This window comes from Oncorhynchus keta, chromosome 13, assembly GCF_023373465.1.
Source record: "Oncorhynchus keta strain PuntledgeMale-10-30-2019 chromosome 13, Oket_V2, whole genome shotgun sequence".
In the NCBI taxonomy this organism is placed as follows: Eukaryota; Metazoa; Chordata; class Actinopteri; order Salmoniformes; family Salmonidae; genus Oncorhynchus; species Oncorhynchus keta.
In genome coordinates this window covers 39,571,795-39,590,604 of record NC_068433.1, presented here as the reverse complement: position 1 = coordinate 39,590,604, position 18,810 = coordinate 39,571,795, and the positions used below count along the sequence as shown (strand labels likewise).

At 43.8% G+C, this 18,810-nt stretch overlaps 1 protein-coding gene across 3 annotated transcripts; it reads left to right on the top strand.

The window, feature by feature from the left end:
* Window positions 1-6,227: 6,227 nt before the first annotated feature.
* LOC118392320 (suppressor APC domain-containing protein 1-like) lies at window positions 6,228-15,744 on the top strand. Of its 3 annotated transcripts, none has more exons than XM_035784200.2 (5): window positions 6,228-6,242; window positions 8,401-8,662; window positions 12,440-12,607; window positions 15,102-15,266; window positions 15,444-15,744. In XM_035784200.2, the coding sequence occupies exons 2-5, from the start codon at window positions 8,561-8,563 to the stop codon at window positions 15,537-15,539; spliced, it is 531 nt and encodes a 176-aa protein (XP_035640093.1). In that variant the 5' UTR covers window positions 6,228-6,242; window positions 8,401-8,560; the 3' UTR covers window positions 15,540-15,744. The 3 variants fall into 3 exon arrangements, with proteins under 3 accessions (XP_035640093.1, XP_035640091.1, XP_035640092.1); XM_035784198.2 differs by lacking the exon at window positions 6,228-6,242 and adding an exon at window positions 6,252-6,389; XM_035784199.2 differs by lacking the exon at window positions 6,228-6,242 and adding an exon at window positions 7,389-7,404.
* The last annotated feature ends 3,066 nt before the right edge of the window (window positions 15,745-18,810 follow it).

The window sequence follows — 18,810 nt, the reverse complement described above, 5'->3', positions numbered from 1 at the left end:
GTATATGGTATCACTATTAAAGTAATATCTCCTTCCTTGTATCTTTATTACATACCAGTGTATCCCCTTCCTCATAGGTCCTTTCTCCTCTTTCAGTTATTACATAGGTTCTGTCATACTTGCATGGCTGTGGGGTGACATCATAGGGACTGTTTGTTCAGGGGCCAACACCCAACACCACTCCTCAGTCTGAGCTGAGGTTGTTCCAGGTTTCCAGACCAACGGCTATTGCTATTTATACATCAGCTGATGTAAAGACATACAGCATCACTTTCCCACCGAATTGGATATTGGCGACCAAAACATGGCAACTAGAGGTCATTTTTGAACATTTGTCTCTGAACTCGATTGTACTGCATTGTACTCTGCTTAACTTAACATAGGCCTACTATATTCTCTGGCGCTTGGATGCCGACTTTTCTGGGAGTAGTATTATCATAACACATAGCTGGCCGACCAGCCCCCCCCCCGAGATGAGTTTAAAACACAGACAAGTATGATCTGTAGAGCTGGCAAGGATGTGTTTGAGATATAGTCTTTGGTTAGAGTGCATTTTGTTAGTTACACATGATCTAATAAGGGTTAGGCAGGATTCTTCCAGAAGAGAATGGCTGGGCGTCTCCATTTGATCCCAACTCAGTCATGGTGACGATTGTCTTATGACAGAGTAATGAGTTGACTCACTCACTGACTGTTCCCAATCTTGAGAACGTGCCCATGACAGTGTCCACGACTCTCTGAATTCAGCTGGTACCCTTTAAGAACAAATCAGTCTTTGCGCATGGCAGGGTTGGGCTCAATTAGAATTGAAGGCAGTCAATTCAGGAAACTGAAATGAAAATGAAAGGTTTGAAAAAGGGGCATCTATTTTTAATGGCTTCTTAATTAACTGAAAAGGAGAAGCTATCCATGTCAAAGGTTTTATCAATTTGAATTCAAATTCAATTTGAATTGAGCCCAACCCTGGTGCATAGCAGCTTGAATACATTGTAATGTTTGGATTATCATCAGCAGACAATGAAGCTCCTCAGTGTTTGTGGGAAATGTGTCCCTCCATTGTTTTCCCTTGACCCTGTCCTTATTTACTGTCTATCTATTGTTCTCCAGGCCAGTCTTTAATCCTCCTGTCTGTCTACAATAGAATTGAACCTTAATGTTTGTTGATTCTTCTGTTCACAACACAGTATTGCTAAGGGCAGCACATTTGTCTATTAGCACATTGACCCATGTTGTCTACAGAGTACAGGCCCTTTAGAAACACACACTTAGCACAACAATACCCTAACTGGCACAAAGTACAATGTATTATATGTTTGAGTAGGCCCTATTATGTATTGTATTGGATGATAATCATATAATTTAAAAATAGCTATTATTGGTTTGACATGTAAAATGTTTCAGAATAATCTCATAAATATGTGTTGGTCTTGTAAAAAAAACTACAGAAATCAGTAACTTTTGCGCTATCATTACAATACTATTCTACACTGAATCCTATTTGTCAAACTCAGGATGTGGAACAATTTTCTTAAAGGAAAAAAGGGAGAAATCTTGTCAATCGGCTTCTGGGTGTGAGGAAGCTCTGAAATGAAATACTTGCAGGCTTATATGCCCCAACATGGTAAATGTGCACATGTATCGTAGGAGGCACTGCAGAGGACACAGTTTCATTTCTACAGGAAGTCTATAGTAAGAGGAAGTAGAGAACCACATGGAGGAGGACCTCAGTTCACACGTGTAGGGGGTTTCATATGCCCTTCTGACAGAATTAACCAAGGCTCACAGATACTACAGAAAGTATACGTTTATACGCTCATGGAGACCATACAGTATGTCCCACATGCTAGTATCAGAAGCACATGGGGTTTCATTTGATGGTTGTCAGAAATGCAGGACACCCCATAATATTAAAATGCTATCTTAAAACGCATACTATTTTCAGGAAATTCTCAAGATTGTCCTATAAATGAGGACATTCACTGGCTTCGCTGGCTCCTGTGTGCTTCTGATAGTGATACCACATCATCAGACTTTGGCTGCAGGGAAAGAAGGGAGGCCGGCTGTCCGATTCCAATAGTGACATGTCTGCTGCTACCGTCGATTAATTGAAAATATAAGAGTACTACTACCACTCATTTTCTGTCTCCCCAAGGCTCAATATCATACTCCCTCAACATTCAGCCACGTAGGATATATTGCAACCCAAGCTGTGCAGAGCAATAATGGTACAGCAATAACAAGCAGCAAACCATGACACCCCCATACCTCCAACCTCCCCCTTGCTCCAGTAAAGGAGGTGAAAGGAGGTGCCAGTAGGGGAGTAGTAGTCCTCCAGCTGTAGGAGTTACAGGTGGGTGAGGAGGGGAGAGGGGGACTGAGGGGGTTCAATTTCATGGGGGGTGAGTGGGGATCGGTGGGGGTTCAGGGGGGTAGGTTGGAGAGGGAGAGAGTGCAGCAGCTGGATATTATCAGGGGGTGCACTGGGGGAGTTAAATTTCAGGGTGAACTGGTTTAAGATGAACTATGCCTGGAAAGGCCAGGCATGGTGTTTATTTTTTGGGGGGCGAGCAGGACTGTTTTTTGGGGGGCTGGCAGGACTGTCTTTTGGGGGGCTAGCAGGACTGTTTTTTGGGGGGGCTGGGAGGTTCTGTGGTGTAGAGTGCAGACTTTCAATTTCACTCTCTTCCTTTGGAGTGAGCTACAGTATGTCCTGTTGTGCGTGTATGTGTGTGCATGCTCGTGTGTGTATAGATACAGTATAGACATTTCTAGATACAGTATACAGTGGATTCAGAAAGTATTCAGACCCCTTGACTTTTTCCACATTTTGTGACATTACAGCCTTGTTCTAAAATGTATGGAAAAAAAGTTAAGCAATCTAGACACAATACCCCATAATGACAAAGCCAAAAAAGTTTTTTAGACCATTTTTTTAAAACATTTTTTTTTGTGCTAATTTATTAAACATAAATACCTTATTTACTTAAGTATTCAGACCCTTTGCTACGAGACTCGAAATTGAGCTCAGGTGCATCCTGTTTCCATTGATCATCCTTGAGATGTTTCTACAACTTGGTTGGAGTCCACGTGTGGTAAATACAATTGATTGGACATGATTTGGAAAGGCACACACCAGTCTTTATAAGGTCCCACTGTTCACAGTGCATGTCAGAGCAAAAACCAAGCCATGAGGTTGAAGGAATTGTCCATAGAGCTCCGAGACATGATTGTGTCGAGGCACAGATCTGGGGAAGGGTACCAAAAACTTTCTGCAGCATGGAAGGTCCCCAAGAACGCAGTGGCCTCCATCATTATTAAATGGAAGAAGTTTGGAACCACCAAGACTCTTCCTAGTGCTGGCCACAAGGCCAAACTGAGTAATCGGGGGAGAAGGTCATTGGTCAGGGAGGTGACCAAGAACCCGATGGTCATAATGACATGGCTTCACAGTACCTCTGTGGAGATGGGAGAATATTTCAGAAGGACAACCATCTCTGCAGCACTCCACCAATCAGGCCTTTATGGTAGAGTGGCCAGATGGAAGTCACACATGACAGCTCATTTGGAGTTTGCCAAAAATTACCTAAAGACTCTCAGACCATGAGAAACAAGATTCTCTGGTCTGATGAAACCAAGATTGAACTCTTTGGCCTGAATGCCAAGCTTCACATCTGGAGGAAACCTGGCACCATACCTACAGTGAAGCACGGTGGTGGCAGCATCATGCTGTGGGGATTTTCAGCGGCAAGGACTGGAAGACTCAAGTCTGTAATCGTTGCCAAAGGTGCTTTAACAAAGTACTGAGTAAAGGGTCTGAATACTTACGTACATGTTATATTTAAATTATTTTGGTTTTATACATTTGTAAGAGTGTCTAAAAACCTGCTTTTGCTTTGTCATTATGGGGTATTGTGTGTAGATTGATGAGGGGGGAAAAAACTATTTAATCAATTTTAGAATAAGGCTGTAACGTAACAAAATGTGGAAAAAGTCAAGGTCTGAATACTTTCCGAATGCACTGATGACAGGTGTGTGTGTCTGTATTTAGGGTACCGAGTCGTCTGTTATTTTCAGTGTGTCTGTGGTTTAAGGTGATGAGTTCCCTGCTCTTTGAAAGGCGTTTTTCCAGTAAATGTATTTGTGTCGGTGGGCCAAGGAGATAACTCTAGCCTTTGTGTTCTTCCCAACGTGTGTGTATGATGGGAAGTGACTCTCTAGCCCTGTCTTAATGACACCCTAAACCAATAGCCCATTTTCTACTTTACCTATGTAATCCAATATACTTAAAGTAAAGTTTTGGGCGAAATGTGTAAATTTCAGACCCAAATGCTCTCACGCATACTAGCCTTGAATAGCATGTCTGTTCATTGTCTTTTGGAGGTAAGGTGAAATGCTGTTATGATTCCTATGGTGTGTTTTTATCCTTATCTTCATCTGGACCCCATCTGGTTTACATCTGGTCACAGTGTATAGGGCCCAGGCCTGCGTGTGTATGTGTAAGCATGTGAGCGTAGGTGAGTGAGGTCGTGCGTGCAACTAGCAAGGACACTCTCTCCTCCAGCTGGATGGAGTTTGCTTGAACTGCTGGACAGCAGTGATGATGAGGCTTTATGGGTGAAAGCATGTGTCAAACTCATCCCACGGAGGGCCGGGTGTCGGCAGGTTTTCGCTCCTCCAATGCACTTGATTGATTCATTAAGATCACTAATTAGTAAAGAACTCTCCTGGTTGTCCAGGTCTGAATTGAAAGGGAAACCCCAAAAAAACAGTAGACACTAAGCCCTCCATGGATTGAGTTTGACACCCTTGGGTTAAAGTCAGAGAGAATACATCCAGATAACTGAGTATATTCTGTAAGGGGCAACATTAGGGAGAGGGGCAGAGAGACCCTGTGCTGGGGTCCGCTCAATTGTTAAAGGGAGGTAGGGTGCTGATGGTGACTGGGTCAAGTGGGCTCATCTCCACTCAAATAGCTCTGGTCTGGAGTGAGTCTGATCTTATGAACCTGACTGAAAGAGAGAGAGGGAGAGACAAAGCGAGAGAGAGAGAAGAGAGAAAGCGAAAGATTCTTCCCTTCACAGACTGAGCCCCTCCTGTCTCATGGCTCGGTTCACTGCTCGCTTCACCTTGCGTAGTCAAGGTCATTACATGAGGTTGTGTGTGTAGGACTCCACGGACCTACTCGCTGGAACAATGGGCCTTGAGCAGTGAGCAGGGTTGAGTAGGAGACGTCTGGCTATCTGCTCCAGAATAATGTTTAAATTACACCTCCGTTAAAGAGACCCTCCGTGAATTCTATTTCACTGGAGGGCTGACTGGGGATTCAAGATCAGGTAGGTCCTTGTGGGGTTGACCAATGGCATGTATGTGTGCACGTGTGTGCATACCTCTGTGGTTGCTTGTGTGTATTTACGTCTGGAAACTGTATGTGCTTGTTTGAGAGAGCTGTACAGGAAGCAGGGGCCAATTCTAAATCACCAAGTAGAGGTAGTGGACAGAAGTCGCTACTATGATGAGTGCTTTGGGAGTAGTGGTGTGTTACAGTGCTAATGCATTAGCAATCATCAACAAATAGCACATTTAAAAAAAAATGGGGTTTGGTAATAATAATCTTTGGTGACAAGTAAAGTAGAACAGACAGAGAAAAAGCAAACAAAGGATAAGTCATCATCAAGACAGTTTAAGTTTCATACTCTTGTATTTATCTTTGCTTTAGGGCAAGAGAGAACTGTTTAAGCCCTGAGGCTATGATTTAATTAGGGGTGTTTTCCGCCACACTAATCCCCAACAAGGGGACCCCACAGGGGTGCGTGCTCAGCCCCCTCCTGTTCACCCATGACTGCGTGGCAACGCAGGTCTCCAACTCAATTGGCAAGTTTTCTGACGACATAACAGTTGTAGGCCTGATTGTCAACAATGACGAGACCGCCTACAGGGAGGAGGTTGAGGGCCCTGGTGGAGTGGTGCCAGGAAATTAACAATTTTTATAAGAAAGTACTTTGTTTCTTGACATTTTGAGCCTGTAATCAAATCCACAAATGCTGATGCTCCGGATACTCAACTAGTCTAAAGAAGGCCAGTTTTATTGCTTCTTTAATCAGGACAACAGTTTTCAGCTGTGCTAACATAATTGCAAAAGGGTTTTCTAATGATCAATTAGCCTTTTAAAATGATAGACTTGGATTAGCTAACACAACATGCCATTGGAACACAGGAGTGATGGTTGCTGATAATTAGCCTCTGTATGTCTATGTAGATATTCCATTAAACATCAGCCGTTTCCAGCTACAATAGTCATTTACAACACTACACTGTGTTTCTGATCGATTTTTATTCATTTTAATGGACAAAAAAAAGGGCATTTCTAAGTGACCCCAAACTTTTGAACGGTAGACATTGCTCGTTCTGTAATTTCATAATTTCTTTCTTTTTAGATTTTTAGACTATGTGTGTATTGTCTTGTATTGCTAGGTAATACTACACTGTTGGCGCTAGAAACCCAAGCTTTTCGCTGCACCTGCGATAACATCTGCAAATCTGTGTACGCTAAACTTTGATTTGATTTCTAGGGTGCAGACCAGAGTTATGTTGTTTATCTTGCTGGAATCCTACAGGACATAACGTGGCACAAAGTCAAGGGTTCTCTTTCGCCTGACATTTCAACGATTTTAGAGTATGGCCCAATGACGTGTCAGCATATTCCTTGTTGTTTTGATCTAGACTGACTTTGGTTGATTTTAGTTGATTTTAGTTTTAGGATTATGTTGGAGATTAAATACCCTGTCCTCGAGATCTCCAGAACAAGTCCTCCTGAGACAATTTGTTTTGTCCTGGGAAATCTTCGATTGGCATTGAACCAACTGAACCAGCCTGCACTGAATTGTACTCTTTTACTGCCCCCAAGTGGTTGTAAAAGGGTACAACTTTGTTTGGAAAGTTAGAAAACGTCATATGTGAACTAGCTGCTACCAGCAGTGAACAGGCACTACCGTTACAACAAGTAGCTTTATCTCTATCCGCTGGACTCAATGCTTCACTGCATTTCCACCAAATGGAAGGGAGGGGCCCATTGACTCTATGTATGGTATAGGGAGGAACCCAGGACATTCTTGTTTTGTACCAAACCCTCTTGAAAATTGGGAACATATAGTTCTATTTGCTGTAGCATTCCTCGTCTGAATTAGCCTGTTTACACATTCCCTTGCTGTTGTCATGGAGCTGTCAATCTCTCAACTCATCATTTAGATGACACTTAAGAGGAGATTTAGATTGATGTGCTTTCACAGTAGGCTACATTGTCTTGACCCTTGTAAAACAAAATGGGGCCCAACCGCTCTCTGTGCCATGGTCACATTTGGACCAAGGTTACATCTTGCCAGGGGGCATCTGCAGCAAAACCCCATGGTAATCATAGATTTTCTTCTCTACGGGAGTGATAGCGTGATGCGTGCCGTGTCAATTTGCTCTGTTCAGACTGTATATGAACAGTGTATTCTACATATTTAAACCAGGCTTACCGGGCTGTCGGAAACAAATTGACACATTAAAAACAACCTTTTGTTTTTAATGTAATGCATACTAGTGTCAACTCTTAGAAACAAAACGCTATCTGTAACTTAAAAGGTTTCTTTGGCGGTCCACATAGGATAATCCTTTGAGGAACCCTCATTGGTTCCAGGTAGAACCCTTTTGGTTCCAAATAGAACCGTTTTGGGTTCCATGTAGAACCCTTTCCACATGAAACCCAAATTCTACCTGGAACCAAAAAAGGTTCTCCTATAGGGACAGCCAAAGAGCCCTTTTGTCACCCTTTTTATCTAAGAGTGCAAAATCATGTAAGCCTAAAGCTTTTCGTCAGTCTCGTTTGACAGCAGTCAATGACCTAAGCGTACTGTACGTACCTTATGGTACTTTGCATTGTGTGATCTCTATGCTCAAGTGAAGTCACATTCCATGACATGTTAGAACAGAACAAACGAGAAACTGTTTGCCTGATACCAGGGATAACTCCTCACGGCATGGCTACACCCATTCAGCCTGTACTCCTCCGTTTCGATAGGGGATGTTTTTGATGTAGTGTGTGGAGCAGGGGAAGAGGCTGCTATCTCCATGCCTGTGTCACCCCCCCAGTCAAAAATACCCCAGGTTCACTTTTCCAATTCCTGTTTTCTGTCGCTGCCATCATTTTTTTTCCATTGCCTTGTTCAGTCCCCTCTGGTGGATCTGTCAATAAGCCAGTCATGACAATGACACGTGGAATTTTTCATTACCTTGCCCCAGGGCACTATATAGTTCACTACCCATGCCTCTTTTCCACTCTTGTTCACACCCCTCTCTCTCTCTCTCTCTCTCTCGCTCCCTCTCTCTCGGATTCTCTCTATTTGTTCCTGTCCTGTTCAGACGAAGCCTGCTGTGTTCCCTAGCTGTCTGTACTGCTGTTTAGCGAGAAGTAGAGCTGTGTAGCATTGAGCAGGACAACGTGGTTGTCTAGGGCTGTGTGTAGGGCTGTATTCAGCCGGGCACAAGGGCTGTGTTGGGCTGGCAGAGGTAGGGCTCTCCCATGGCTTACCCTCAGTGCCCAGCCCCTGGGTCCTACACCATGGTCATCATCCCTCTCCGGAGCAGCCTCTACAGTCTTGACGCCCTACGCTTCTACCTATGGGTGAGACCTGTGTGTGTGTGTGTGTGTGTGTGTGTGTGTGTGTGTGTGTGTGTGTGTGTGTGTGTGTGTGTGTGTGTGTGTGTGTGTGTGTGTGTGTGTGTGTGTGTGTGTGTGTGTTGATACTTATCAGGGGCTTCAGTTTGACAGATTCATAGGTAAAATATGCTGGCGTGAGTGCACACCGTGTCTCTGACTGACTGACTTATTGCACCATACAGTATGTTCTGCATATTACCAAAGTGAGCGTATCAACACCGGAAGGCCGGCGTGTGCATTTCACATGGTCTTATTTCACATAGGATTATGTAGAGAACTGTAGCTGCGATTATAGAGAGCCAGTGTCTGTTCGACATGAAATGAGAGAGGGAGTTACAATGAGGCAATCAATTCCAAGCGTCATTGACACAAGCTATTGTATTGAGTTTGTATTGAGTAACACCAGCCAATAGTATCAAATCAAATGTATTTATATAGCCCTTCTTACATCAGCTGATATCTCAAAGTGCTGTACAGAAACCCAGCCTAAAACCCCAAACAGCAAGCAATGCAGGTGTAGAAGCATGGTGGCTAGGAAAAACTCCCTAAAAAGGCCATAACCTAGAAAGAAACCTAGAGAGGAACCAGGCCATGTGGGGTGGCCAGTCCTCTTCTGGCTGTGCCGGGTGGAGATAATAATAGAACATGGCCAAGATGTTCAAATGTTGATAAATGACCAGCATGGTCAAATAATAATAATCACAGGCAGAACAGTTGAAACTGAAGCAGCAGCACGGCCAGGTGGACTGGGGACAGCAAGGAGTCATCATGTCAGGTAGTCCTGAGGCATGGTCCTAGGTGTCAGGTCCTCCAAGAGAGAGAAAGAAAAAGAGAAAGAGAGAATTAGAGAGAGCATACTTAAATTCACACAGGACACCGGATAGGACAGGAGAAGTACTCCAGATATACCAAACTGACCCTAGCCCCCCGACACATAAACTAGTACACCCCAGGTTCTATCTGGAGCTTCATTACACACATAAGGCTACACTCTTACATTTTTGTCATTGCTTAAAATTACTCTATTCACTCCTTGTTTCATGAGGTAGTTCTAGTGTCATGGATACAGAAACTAAAACAAGAAGCTCCAGCGCTGAGGTCTGTTCAACGCTGGTCCGACCAATCTGATTCCACACTCCAAGACTGCTTCCATCACGTGGACTGGGATATGTTCCATATTGCGTCAGATGACAACATTGACGAATACGCTGATTCGGTGTGCGAGTTCATTAGAACGTGCGTTGAAGATGTCGTTCCCATAGCAACTATTAAGACATTCCCAAACCAGAAACCGTGGATTGATGGCAGCATTCGCGTAAAACTGAAAGCGTGAACCACTGCTTTTAATCAGGGCAAGGCGACTGGAAACATGACCGAATACAAACAGTGTAACTATTCCCTCCGCAAGGCAATCAAACAAGCTAAGCGTCAGTATAGAGACAAAGTAGAATCTCAATTCAACGGCTCAGACACAAGAGGTATGTGGCAGGGTTTACAGTCAATCACGGATTACAAAAAGAAAACCAGCACAGTCACGGACCAGGATGTCTTGCTCCCAGGCAGACTAAATAACTTTTTTGCCCGCTTTGAGGACAATACAGTGCCACTGACACTGCCCGCAACTAAAACAGACGGCATCCCCAGCCGCGCCCTCAGAGCATGCGCAGACCAGCTGGCTGGTGTGTTTACGGACATATTCAATCAATCCCTATCCCAGTCTGTTGTTCCCACATGCTTCAAGCGGGCCACCATTGTTCCTGTTCCCAAGAAAGCTAAGGTAACTGAGCTAAACGACTATCGCCCCATAGCACTCACTTCCGTCATCATGAAGTGCTTTGAGAGACTAGTCAAGGACCATATCACCTCCACCCTACCTGACACCCTAGACCCACTCCAATTTTCTTACCGCCCAAATAGGTCCACAGACGATGCAATCTCAACCACACTGCACTAACCCATCTGGACAAGAGGAATACCTATGTGAGAATGCTGTTCATCGACTACAGCTCGGCATTTAACACCATAGTGCCCTCCAAGCTCGTCATCAAGCTCGAGACCCTGGGTTTCGACCCCGCCCTGTGCAACTGGGTACTGGACTTAATGACGGGCCTCCCCCAGGTGGTGAGGGTAGGCAACAACATCTCCACCCTGCTGATCCTCAACACTGGGGCCCCACAAGGGTGCGTTCTGAGCCCTCTCCTGTACTCCCTGTTCACCCACGACTGCGTGGCCACACACGCCTCCAACTCAATCATCAAGTTTGCGGACGACACAACAGTGGTAGGCTTGATTACCAACAACGACGAGACGGCCTACAGGGAGGAGGTGAGGGCCCTCGGAGTGTGGTGTCAGGATAATAACCTCACACTCAACGTCAACAAAACTAAGGAGATGATTGTGGACTTCAGGAAACAGCAGAGGGAACACCCCCCTATCCACATCGATGGAACAGTAGTGGAGAGGGTAGTAAGTTTTAAGTTCCTCGGCATACACATCACAGATAAAACTGAATTGGTCCACCCACACAGACAGCATCGTGAAGAAGGCGCAGCAGCGCCTCTTCAAACTCAGGAGGCTGAAGAAATTTGGCTTGTCACCAAAAGCACTCACAAACTTCTACAGATGCACAATCTTCTACAGATGCACAATCTGTGCCGCCTGGTACGGCAACTGCTCCGCCCACAATCATAAGGCTCTCCAGAGGGTAGTAAGGTCTGCACAACGCATCCACGGGGGCAAACTACCTGCCCTCCAGGACACCTACACCGCCCGATGTCACAGGAAGGCCATAAAGATCATCAAGGACAACAACCACCCGAGCCACTGCCTGTTCACCCCGCTATCATCCAGAAGGCGAGGTCAGTACAGGTGCATCAAAGCTGGGACCGAGACACTGAAAAACAGCTTCTATCTCAAGGCCATCAGACTGTTAAACAGCCACCACTAACATTGAGTGGCTGCTGCCAACACACTGACTCAACTCCAGCCACTTTAATAATGGGAATTGATGGGAAATGATGTAAAATATATCACTAGCCACTTTAAACAATGCTACCTAATATAATGTTTACATACCCTACATTATTCATCTCATATGTATACGTATATACTGTACTCTATAACATCTACTGCATCCTTATGTAATACATGTATCACTAGCCACTTTAACTATGCCACTTTGTTTACATACTCATCTCATATGTATATACTGCACTCAATACCATCTACTGTATCTTGCCTATGCCGCTCTTTACCATCACTCATTCATATATCTTTATGTACATATTCTTTATCCCCTTACACTTGTGTCTATAAGGTAGTAGTTTTGGAATTGTTAGCTAGATTACTTGTTGGTTATACCTGCATTGTCGGAACTAGAAGCACAAGCATTTCGCTACACTCGCACTAACATCTGCTAACCATGTGTATGTGACAAATAAAATGTGATTTGATTTTGATGTTTAGTCTTCGAAAGGCAGAGGAGCAGGACTCCATTGCAAACAGCCACCCCGATGACAAATTCCCACATGTTTAGTCCAGCTCCTCACAGCTTCCTGGCAAAAGCCTCAAGATAGTATTGCAGTCGCACAGTAGTAGGTGACTCATCTACACTTTATTTCCATATCCAACACAACATACTTGTAGCTCTACCAACTTCCCTTTCCAACACAAATCTCCTATATGGAAAATAAAGCTAATTGAATTTGAATGTTGCCTAAATCTCACTTCTTGTTGTCTCAGATTAAGAGGCTAAAGAACTTGGAGAGGGAGCAGGACTCTCTGTGGACCGGGCTGCAGGTTCTGGAGCGAGCCCGACTATGGTACCGTCATAGACTGGATATCCACAGATCCAGGCAGGCTAACGTGCGCACCGGGGCTGGAGCTAGGGCAGAGGTGTGGGGAGGAGCGGTGAGTTACCCACAGGGAGACTGTAGATCTCCGGCACAACCCAAGGGGGACGCCAACCCAGACAGGAAGATCACGTCAGTGACTCAACCCACTCAAGTGACGCACCCCTCCTAGGGACGACATGGAAGAGCACCAGTAAGCCAGTGACTCAGTCCCTGTAATAAGGTTAGAGGCAGAGAATCTCAGTGGAGAGAGGGGAACAGGACAGGCAGAGACAGAAAGGAAGTTTCGTTGCTCCAGTGCCTTTCCGTTCACCTTCACACTCCTGGGCCAGACTACACTCAATCATATGACCCACTGAAGAGATGAGTCTTCAATAAAGACTTAAAAGTTGAGACCAAGTGCGTCTCTCACATGAGTAGACACACCATTCCATAAATATGGAGCTCTATAGGAGAAAGCCCTGCCTCCAGCTGTTTGCTTAGAAATTCTAGGGACAGTTTGGAGGCCTGCGTCTTGTGACCATAGCGTATGTGTAGGTATGTACGGCAGGACCAAATCGGAACGATAGGAAGGAGCAAGCCCATGTAATGCTTTGTAGGTTAGCAGTAAAACCTTAAAAATCAGCCCTTGCCTTAACAGGAATCCCATGTAGAGAGGCTAGCACTGGAGTAATATGATCAAATATTTTGGTTCTAGTCCAGATTCTAGCAGCCATGTTTAGCACTAACTGAAGTTTATTTAGTGCTTTATCCGGGTAGCCGGGAAGTAGAGCATTGCAGTAGTCTAACCTAGAAGTGACAAAAGCATGGATACATTTTTCTGCATAATTTTTTAACAGAAAGTTTCTGATTTTTGCAATGTTACGTAGATGGACAAAAGCTGTCTTGATATGTTTGTCAAAAGAGAGAGAGAGATAGTTTTGGCAAGTCAGTTAGGACATCTACTTCATTCATGACAAAAGTTATTTTTCCAACAATTGTTTACAGACAGATTATTTAACTTACAATTCGTTGTATCACATTTCCAGTGGGTCAGAAGTTTACACACACTAAGTTGACTGTGCATTTAAACAACTAGGAAAATTTCAGAAAATTATGTCATGGCTTTAGAAGCTTCTTATAGGCTGTCGCTCTGGATAAGAGCGTCTGCTAAATGACTTAAATGTAAATGTAAATTGGAGGCATACCTGTGGATGTATTTCAAGGCCTACCTTCAAACTCAGTGCCTCTTTGCTTGACATCATGGGAAAATCAAAAGAAATCAGCCAAGACCTCAGAAAAAAATTGTAGACCTCCACAGGTCTGGTTTCATCCTTGCGAGCAATTTCCAAACGCCTGAAGGTACCACGTTCATCTGTTCAAACAGTAGTATGCAGTATTAACACCATGGGACCATGTAACCATCATACCTCTCAGGAAGGAGACGCATTCTGTCTCCTAGAGATGAACGTAATTTGGTGCAAAAAGTGCAAATCAATCCCAGAACAACAGCAAAGGACCATGTGAAGATGCTGGAGGAAACAGGTACAAAAGTATCTATATCCACAGTAAAACAAGTCCTATATCGACATAACCTGAAAGGCCGCTCAGCAAGGAAGAAGCCAGTTCTCCAAAACCGCCATTAAAATGTCAAACAACAGTTTGCAATTGTACATGGGGGCAAAGATTGTACTTTTTGGAGAAATGTCCTCTGGTCTGATGAAACAAAAACCAAATTGTTTGGCCATAATGACCATTGTTATATTTGGAGGAAAAAAGGGGATGCTTGCAAGCCAAAGAACACCATCCTAACTGTGAAGCACGGAGGTGGCAGCATTATGTCGTGGGGGTACATTGCTGCAGGAGGGACTGGTGCACTTCACAAAATAGATGGCATCATGAGGAAAATTAGGAAAATGATTTGGATATATTGAAATAACATCTCAAGACATCAGTCAGGAAGTTAAATCTTGGTCGCAAATGGGTCTTCCAAATGGACAATGATCCCAAGCATACTTCCAAAGTTGTGGCAAAATGGCTTAAGGACAACAAAGTCAAGGTATTGGAGTGGCCATCATAAATCCCTGACCTCAATTGCATAGAACATTTGTGGGCAGAACTGATAAAGCATGTGCGGGCAAGGAGGCCTACAAACCTGACTCAGTTACACCAGCTCTGTCAGGGGGAATGGGCCACAATTCACCCAACTTATTGTGGGAAGCTTGTGGAAGCCTACCCAAAACATTTGACCCAAGTTAAACTATTTAAATGCAATGATAGCAAATACTAATTGAGTGTATGTAAACTTCTGACCCACAGTGAACGTGATGAAAGAAATAAAAGCTGAATAAAATCATTCTCTCTACTATTATTCTGACATTTCACATTCTTAAAATAAAGTGGCGATCCTAACTGACCTAAGACAGTGAATTTTTACTGGGATTAAATGTCAGGAACTTAAATGTATTTGGCTAAGGTGTACGTAAACGTCCGACTTCAACTGTATATGTCTTTACAAGCTAACAAGTGTTGTTAAACCGTACAGTCGATATTAAACGTATCCCTCTGTACAGGGGGTGTCATCGTGCCTCCTGCGGTCTCAGATCCAGAGGGTGAATGGATCTCTCGGTAGTCTGATGATTGAGCCCAACGTAACCAGCTGCCCCTCCTCTCCGAAGAGGGACGGGGTCGAGGTATCAGACAATGAGCTACGGTGGCAGAACACGGTACTGGTACAGGTGAGAGAGAACCCCTTTAGTATCTTTATTCTTGATCTCCAACCCTGGTCTTGGAGAGCTAACGGGTGTGCTGGCTTGTTTATTTCACAGCTGAGCACTAAAGCATCCTCCTTCAGTTCTTTTGATTCATGTGAGTGGGTAGATTAGGTCCATTTTTCCTATGTTTTCTTTTGGCAGGAGGTGAGCGAGAAGAATGTTCAAATCTCCCTGTTGGAGCTGGAGAGAGACCGCCTTTTGCAAGAGCTGAGTGTGCATCTTGGTGTGGAAGTGTAGTGGGCATCCTGACTGAGTTATTTGAGTTTGTACATTGCCATCAAGCCCATTTCACTTTTATCACACATGAGCGCACACAAGCGACTGAACACCACTTCATAACTCTTCAACTAAAGTTATTCCAATCTATGTCCGGATTTCATTGTCTCTCATCACTGTAAATATGCTTGTAAAATAATTATTCAATATACTGTATGTACAAAGACTGAGTGTGTTATTGTCTTGTTTTCTTCAGTCCTGTTGGCTGAATAACCAGGCTGACATGTAGGATTATCACCTCAGGCTCGTCCTCAAATTCCAAACCTATATGCAAATGCCAAGTGGTCTTAGCCTAATTATGTTTGTCTGTCATGTACCTACCGCCTGTGAAACACAGAGCAACACCAAACATCCCCAGAAGGGGGCGGTAGACCCTAGGCTATGGTGAAAAGTGAAGGTGAATTCAGCATGCATATGCTGCCGTTCAACATCTACAATCAGAACATAAGCAGAGACAAACTATAATATTTAGATGATTGTGAAGTTATATATATATATTTTTAAAGAGATTGAAAAGGTGTCTCCAAGTACACTGCAATCTGATACACCAACTCCTTGTGCAGTAGATTTGTCTCCGGGAAGTAGCTAGTACCCTGCCAGCACCTTGTACCCTCTCTGTCAACGTTCATCATAGTTCACATTTCCGCCCCAAGCCTGTGAGGTTTCTGTCGATACACGTTACCACTCCTCCGCTGGTGGTCCCGCACTGATGTTACCTCAGCTGATAAGACTTATCTATCCTCTCTATCACTGACACATGGCTGGCTCACACACACACACACACACACACACACACACACACACACACACACACACACACACACACACACACACACACACACACACACACACACACACACACACACACACACACACACACACACACACACACACACACACCTCACGAGGATAAAAACACTAAGGCAGCCATGCCCTGCACTCAGTCTATTTGCACAAACACGATCAGACTAAATATCATTCCCCTGTTCCATTCAGTATAGTGTGGCTGTATGCTGGCTTTTATGGGCTATCATGAACAGGAGCTTTGGGAATGTTACTTTGCGAATACTAGTGCAGCCTACTACATGGCAGCAGCCTTATTTATCTAACATTCTATTTCTTCCTTATGTTTTCTTCCTACTCCTGTTTTCATTGTTCGTGCTATCTTCTGGAGATGTGGACCAATCCTGGTGTGGGGATTTTCATCAGAGAGAATGGCGGTATCATTGTCCCCCAGAGAGTGTTTTGTCCTGTACCTATACTGGCCCAGTGTCTCTGCTCACTTGTTTGGCCCAGAGAAGTGATGTTGCCGCTGTTTGTCTTGTGTTTGGAATTATACATATCCCACCAAGGATTTATAGTAATCCCACACAGAGAGCGAGAGAGGCAGGGCACTGGGATGGACAGACCCAAGTACTGCACGTTTAGCGGGGCACATATCACGCGCTGTCGTTGGCCAAAGCTTTCAGATTATGACCACTGCCTGAAACTCGCATTTGAAAAGCAGCTATTGGACTGAGAGAGGAGGCTTTGCTCAGTCAGCGAGGCCAAGGAAAGTTGAATGCTACTGAATTGTCACATCAACACATCAAATACAGCATGTTGCACACACTGTATTTGTAAAGTGCACATTTCTTTGGCCCGAAACAATAATGATAAAATTGCATTCGTAAACGCAACCACGTACAGACCCTTTGTAACAAGACAAAAAGGAAACATCATTACGGAAGATGCTTTCAAATAAGTAGGTCCCTGTTCCCTCTCTACAGACCATCACTGAACCATCAAGAACAGGGTACCAGCACTCAGCTAATTATTGCTTCTAATTCACACTGCAGAGCCAAACAACCTTTTATTGAGGATGTCACGCTTCTATGACACTTGACAATCTTTCTTCCTTGCCAGCATGGTTCATTGACTTTCAACTCTGCTGGTCTCCCACTCAACCTATCCTGTACCCAACCTGTTGTGATGTCTTCTTCATCTTTTTTTCTGTGTTTTTCCTAGAGCTGTATTGATTTGTATCTATGGTTTTTCCTATGAAGGAGAATTAGGATATACGTGCACCCACTCCCCTGCAGGTCTGTAGTGGTGTGAAATGTAAACAGATACATAGTTTGGTGGCTTTTTAGTTTGCTGCGGGTTTTTAATGCATTCCACAGACTATTAGGATGGAGAACTTCCTGCACACCCTCAGATGGCACCCTCAGATGGTTACTAGCTTTGAAGTACTCAGGAAGTCTAATAGACTTCACTGGGGGTCTAAATTAATCTATAACATCTCCAAGATGTTTTTATCTCCAAGATGTATTACAGTAAAACAGTAGTGTTGTGTTTGCATCAACAAAGTCCTGTCTATTTTCTTTTCATGGCTGCCTGGCAATATCAGATAATGGATGTGTTTGTTTATGACAACTCGATAATGGTGTCCATTTTATTAACAAAGGGATACTGAAAATACTGTACATCCTATTGTAATACTTGTTGTAATACAGTGTCCCAAAAGGGCACCATACTGCCAAAGATTATGCTAAAATGTATTAAAAAGTGTCCAAAGTTTCAATCATCCACACATAATAAAGTGTAATAGATGTTAACCTATTAGTCAGAGTGTAGAGTGTAAACAGTCATGAGACACACATTTCCGATGGATACATCACTCCAGGCTCTCCTGTCCTCAAGGCATTGATGTTCGGGCCTACTCTCCCCTGGACCGAGTTCAAATGCTGAAAGGATGGATGACTCAAATCCACTTGCTTTCAGTCCATCACATCTGTGTCAAATAGCTAAGGATGAAATATTATTAATTCGCTCTAAAAAAAAAGTTTGGGGATCCCCCCCCAATCATTTTACTGGCACACTGAGTCACTGACACAACTGAAAATGTCATAAGGAATGTAGACCTACACAATTATATCTCTAGTGGCCTGTTTTCGAGTGTGATGAGATGACACTGTGCATGAACAAGGAAGTGCAAAGCACGTACTGTGCCTATGCAAAATATATTTGGGTTAAGGTCATTCTAAGCCTCACACTGGTTTACAAAGGCAAACCAAAATACCCTAATGCCTGGGGCTCCATGAGAGAAGCATTGTGCAACTTTTAACCTGATTTAGCATCTGATTGCAGGCTTTACAGAGTCCACGGTGTCCATTGTCAAAATGCACTGTCTTGTTGCTTTTTGTCAACATCAAGTAATCAAAATGTTCATTGAAATGAATGATGGAGTACA